Below are 2,711 nucleotides of genomic sequence, written 5' to 3' on the forward strand. Positions count from 1 at the left end.
CAGGTTTAGGGCTTACAAAGAACAAGGACTAAGCAAATATGTAAGAGCCAATTGATAAATCTTAAAAAAAAAAAAAAAAAACAGCAATGAAGATGTAACTTTTGGTTTGATTTAGGGCATTGGATCTCTCTGGACTTTGTTTCCACATCTAAAGTGAATGAATGGACTGTTGTATGAAGGACAATGGTCAGAATATATACTCTTCAATTTCTCTGACTGTGCATGTCTAATAGCAGTGAGTACCTATTTTTCAGTTTCAACTACTACTATAATGCATTGTTTTTCTTCACTACAAATAATGCTATTGGTTCTCTTTATTTCTTCCAGACAATTTAATTGTCTCAAGAACTTGGGCTCCTGGACAAATTCCATGGAAAAAGTAAACAATGTAACTATATTCATTTTCTGGGGCCTTTCTCAGAACCCCAAGGTGCAAGAAATTTTTGTTGTGGTGTTTTCTTTTTTCTATGCAGCTATTCTTCTGGGAAACCTTCTCATCATGCTGACAGTGCACATGGGCAACCTTCTCAATTCTCCTATGTATTTCTTTCTCAACCTTTTGTCTTTTGTGGACATCTGTTTCTCCTCAGTTACAGCTCCCAAGATGATTGTTGACCTATTAAACAAGAGCAAAGCTATCTCCTACACAGGGTGCATGTTGCAACTCTTTGGGGTACATTTCTTTGGTAGTACTGAGATCTTCCTCCTTATTGTAATGGCCTATGACCGGTATGTGGCCATCTGTAAACCACTACACTATATGAGCATCATGAACCAGGGCAGATGCAATAGAATGTTGCTGGGAGCCTGGGTAGGTGGGCTCTTACATTCCATCATCCAGCTGTCTTTGGTGCTCCAGCTCCCCTTTTGTGGACCCAATGAGATTGATCACTACTTTTGTGATGTCCACCCTTTGCTGAAACTGGGCTGCTCAGACACATATATCGCTGGTGTTGTTGATACGGCCAATACTGGAACCATTACTCTGGGAGGCTTTGTTATCTTGTTATTCTCCTACACTGTCATCCTGGTGTCCTTAAGAAGGCAGTCAGCAGAAGGCAGGCGCAAAGCTCTCTCCACCTGTGGCTCCCACATTACTGTGGTCATCATTTTTTTTGGTCCTTGTACCTTCATGTACATGCGCCCTGATACTACCTTTGCTGAAGATAAGATGGTGGCTGTATTTTACACGATCATTGTCCCCATGTTAAATCCCCTGATTTATACACTGAGAAATACAAGAGTAAAAATTGCAATGAAGAACCTGTGGTGTAGGAAGGTTTTCCAGGAGGCCAATAACAAGTAGTTTGAAGTAACAGTACCTTAAAGTAGATTATTTTAATTCTTTCAATCTTGGTTAACACATCTATACAATGAAGACTGTAATACCAACTTTGTATGGTTGTTGCGAGAAACAAATGTTATTTTCTTCTTAGCATTGTCACCTATTTTCTTTAAAAAGTGAAAGTCTACTCAGGGTTAAGATCTGTGACTAGTACATATCATATGTTTTACTCAAAAAAATAAATAAATAAATAAATAAAAAGAGAATACAAGACAATTAGCAAGGATCTAAGCTAAAGACTGCTGATGTAAGTCCTCCCAAAACAAAGATTCTCATGAAAACTAATCCTGGAAAGCTTGGAATGGGAAGGGAAGTGTGCGTTGAATGTAAAAAAGGGATAAAATAAAATTATAAGAGACAAAAGATATGTTCTCCTCTTGTGGGAAAAAAAAACAAAAAAAAACATTCTATTTGTAATAAGACTCATGTTATTTGCCAAAGCATTAAAGATACTGGACAAGTTGACCACCTTTTAATTATAACAGCCAATGAATCTGTTGTTATTTACTGACTCTAATCTATACCTGGAATATATATAGCCACAATCTCTGTTCATGTGAAATGACTAACAGAAAAAGTTGAAGAAAGAGAATGAAAATAAAGCCACTTGTGACAAATAGATGACTGTGATTCAATCAGCAGGGTAAATGCAATTTTAGCATTGCAAATGCAATTTTTATTTATTTCCCTCATATTTTACTAAGCAATTGTACTTTATATAATGAATCATATTCTACTGATCCATTGCTTAACTAACCAGATTTCCACCAGTAAATTCCAGAAAGACTAATTCTCATTAAAAAATATAAAAAATGTCATATGAACTGATGTTTTTCTCCTTCACCTTAGGATGCAAGTTTGACTTTTTGTTTTTGTTTTTTTTCTGATACTGGTGAACAGATCACTAATTAACTCTTTGTCATTGTTCCATTTCCTCTTCCACAATTCTGATTATTCACTTATCATGTACATCTCATATCTGTTTGTGATGCAGGTTGTGTGTGTGTGTGTAAACATTTCTCACACTAAGATCTGAATATAATTAGTGCTTAAAAATGCTTGCTTTTGTTGTTACAGTCACAGAATTAAAGAGAAAAAAAAATCAACACGCAGTAAGACATCTGACTTAGAAGTTATAATCAAGAAACTCCTGCCCTGGGACCATGTAAATCCATGGTTATTATTCCAGGTTGCCCATATACTCACTAGGTCTCTGTGGGCCTCCATTTTCTCAATTTTAATATGAGGTCTAGGTGACTGCTTCTCAAGCTCGGCAGATCATTGGGATCATCTTGAGAGATGTATAAACAGATCATAGAAACAGTTCCAAGAGATTCTTATTCAGTATGTGAGGGTTAAGTGAAAT

General features: G+C 36.2%; 1 protein-coding gene across 1 annotated transcript; it reads left to right on the forward strand.

Annotated features, from left to right (window-relative positions):
- Positions 1–355: 355 nt before the first annotated feature.
- LOC103211819 (olfactory receptor 4S2-like) lies at positions 356–1,306 on the forward strand. Its single transcript, XM_007957802.2, has one exon. The coding sequence runs from the start codon at positions 371–373 to the stop codon at positions 1,304–1,306; it is 936 nt and encodes a 311-aa protein (XP_007955993.1). The 5' UTR covers positions 356–370.
- Positions 1,307–2,711: the final 1,405 nt, after the last annotated feature.

Source organism: Orycteropus afer, unplaced genomic scaffold (assembly GCF_000298275.1).
Source record: "Orycteropus afer afer isolate SDZICR_OR568_19922 unplaced genomic scaffold, OryAfe1.0 scaffold00799, whole genome shotgun sequence".
NCBI classification, from domain to species: domain Eukaryota; kingdom Metazoa; phylum Chordata; class Mammalia; order Tubulidentata; family Orycteropodidae; genus Orycteropus; species Orycteropus afer.

Coding starts and splice junctions, on each gene's coding strand:
- LOC103211819 (XM_007957802.2), top strand. CDS start 371: ATGGAAAAAGTAAACAATGTAACTATATTCATTTTCTGGGGCCTTTCT.